The sequence below is a fragment of the Gymnoscopelus braueri genome, assembly GCF_963280865.1.
Source record: "Gymnoscopelus braueri genome assembly, chromosome: 9".
Classification (NCBI taxonomy): Eukaryota; Metazoa; Chordata; class Actinopteri; order Myctophiformes; family Myctophidae; genus Gymnoscopelus; species Gymnoscopelus braueri.
The window spans coordinates 36,771,079-36,773,578 of NC_137610.1; the positions used below are offsets into that span (position 1 = coordinate 36,771,079).

A 2,500-nucleotide genomic window follows, 5' to 3' on the forward strand; every position below is an offset into this window, starting at 1 on the left:
ATCAAAGTCTATGTGTATGATGAAGGGATTATTCTAATCATGCAATGGCTCAGCTTTCCCTTCTGTGAGCTAAACAAGCAGTGTTGTCGAGCAGTACAAATTAAGAGGTTTGAATTGTCATAGCTGCTGGGAAACTTCATTGAATACTCGATGAAAGTGCTTTGGGAGGTAGCTACATGTGCCTTGTTAAAGGTAGGGCAACAGATAATTTTAAATGCTGTTAAATAATGTGGGGGGGGGAAACGGTACCTATGTTATAATTTGGCATTATCTTAAATAATAATGATTTTGGAAATCGATGTTTGAACTTATAAATCCACCCACCCCAACATTTCCATGCATGCTCCATAATTATTTTTTGTCAAGGCTGTGATGTCAGGAGTGGAGGAAGTCCACCTGGCAAGCTCACCCAAGCTCCCCATAAATAAATATAGAGACACTCATCAATATCCATTTAATTTCACCGTGAACATTCGAGGGTCTACCAGACCATTGCAAATGTAGCTGGTTTTGAGTGCTACACATTTATTGGCCAATATTGTCATATACTCGATGTCATCATTATTCATACCCTGCTTTTTCAGCACTTACTGTAAGGAGAACGTTTCCCTATCTTTAAGGAGAACATTTATCATTTTAAGTCATATGATTTAAAAAAAAACAACTGTACAGTAAACATCATAAGTTGTTTCTTATCTGTTGCCCAACCCTTAATGTCAATGGGGTAACTCTGTTAAGGACTCTTAACAACTTGGCCGATCTCAATCTCACATTGAAACATTCGGCTGTCTGGAAAACTTCAAGAGATTTGGTGTTGAGGGAAAAAAGAAGTAGACTCAGTTAGAGCCTCCCAGTGTAAAACATGTTGCATCACTTGAGTTGACTATTGTGTGTGTGTGTGCGTTTGTGTCCTGCAGGACTTTGGGGATTACCACCTGGGTCCAATGTCATGGATCATCCCAGTGTTTGTAGGAATGTCCTGTGTTGGATCTGTCAATGGTTCTCTGTTCACCTCTTCCAGGTAACACGCACGCACGCACGCACGCACGCACGCACGCACGCACGCACGCACGCACGCACGCACGCACGCACGCACGCACGCACGCACGCACGCACGCACGCACGCACGCACGCACGCACGCACGCACGCACGCACGCACGCACGCACGCACGCACGCACACACACACACACACACACACACACACACACACACACACACACACACACACACACACACACACACACACACACACACACACACACACACACCACTGCAATGTCATTGCAGTATGCATGTCTTCAAGTACAGGCTCTTTGAAAATGGTGTCTGTCCTTCCCTCTGTCTCTATCAGGTTGTTTTTCGTTGGCTCCAGAGAGGGTCACCTGCCCAGTCTGCTGTCGATGATCCACCCCACACTGCTCACACCCCTCCCATCACTCATATTCACAGTATGTGTTCTCGTTTCCTGGTGTTTTGTCTTCTTAAATGTTTTTCTTCATTACATCCATTATTATTGTTATGATTATTATTCAATTGTAAGTATTTTATTTTTGTGTTAGCCCAGTCCCACCAACAGTTTGCTGCTTGTACCTGTATGAGTGAGTGAAAAATAAACCCCTCGTGATTCTCCTTATTCTTATTCTGGGGAATGTAGTGAGGTAGCCACTGAAGCAAGTTATGCAAGTCTATGACCTGTATATGCTGGAGGAAACTGCTGAGGGTGCTCCGGTGGCGCAGGGGTAAACTAAAACTACCTGCCCACCACCTCAGAGTCTAGGGGTTAGAATTCGCCGCAGTGCTTCCAGCTTGGCCGAGTGTTTATGAACACAATTGGCCCCTGTTTTCGGGGGAAGAAAGGAAGCCATGCGGAGAGGATGATGTTTGTCACTGCGCATACTCCCGACGGGCTGGGGCGGCGCCTGATGGCGTGCAATGTTGATTGGGAGGGGTAGGACAGAGATGCTACGTCCTCCCGGTGGGGCTCCTAAGTCCTCACTGGCAGATGATCAAGTAGGGTACAACAGCAGTTGCATGCAGTGTGAGGAATTAATGGGCATAACAAAAAAAAAAATTAGAAAAGGGGGTAAAATTAATTTGCTACTCCAAATGTATACAGTAAAAAAAATGAAATAAAAACAGCTGAGTATTTTTAACATCTGACATCGTTGTAAGAGTATCTGAGGGAGGAATTACAGTATTGTTTTAGACTTTTATACACATGGATCGATCCGATTACTAATGTCTTTCTCTTCGTCTCTTTCATCCACCTTCTGTTTTTGTCTCTCTATCCACCGTTTCCATCATCTCTCTATATTCCTCCATCTCTCTATCGCTCCCTGTTTGCCTCTCCAGTGCTTGATGACATTGCTCTATGCCTTCTCCAATGACATCTTCTCCGTCATCAACTTCTTCAGCTTCTTCAACTGGCTCTGTATCGCCATGGCGATCATTGGTATGATGTGGCTACGGTACAAAAAGCCTGAGCTGGAGCGGCCAAT

The 2,500-nt window shown here is 44.7% G+C and overlaps 1 protein-coding gene across 1 annotated transcript in view; it reads left to right on the forward strand.

The window, feature by feature from the left end:
* Window positions 1-2,500, forward strand: part of slc7a5 (solute carrier family 7 member 5) — a 26,439-nt gene that overhangs the window by 15,586 nt on the left and 8,353 nt on the right. Inside the window, exons 4-7 of the mRNA XM_080438157.1 lie at window positions 585-603; window positions 918-1,021; window positions 1,354-1,450; window positions 2,355-2,500. The exon at window positions 2,355-2,500 is cut by the window's right edge and continues 4 nt beyond it. Coding sequence (XP_080294283.1) covers window positions 585-603; window positions 918-1,021; window positions 1,354-1,450; window positions 2,355-2,500 — 366 coding nt within the window. The remainder of the gene's footprint in view (window positions 1-584; window positions 604-917; window positions 1,022-1,353; window positions 1,451-2,354) is intronic.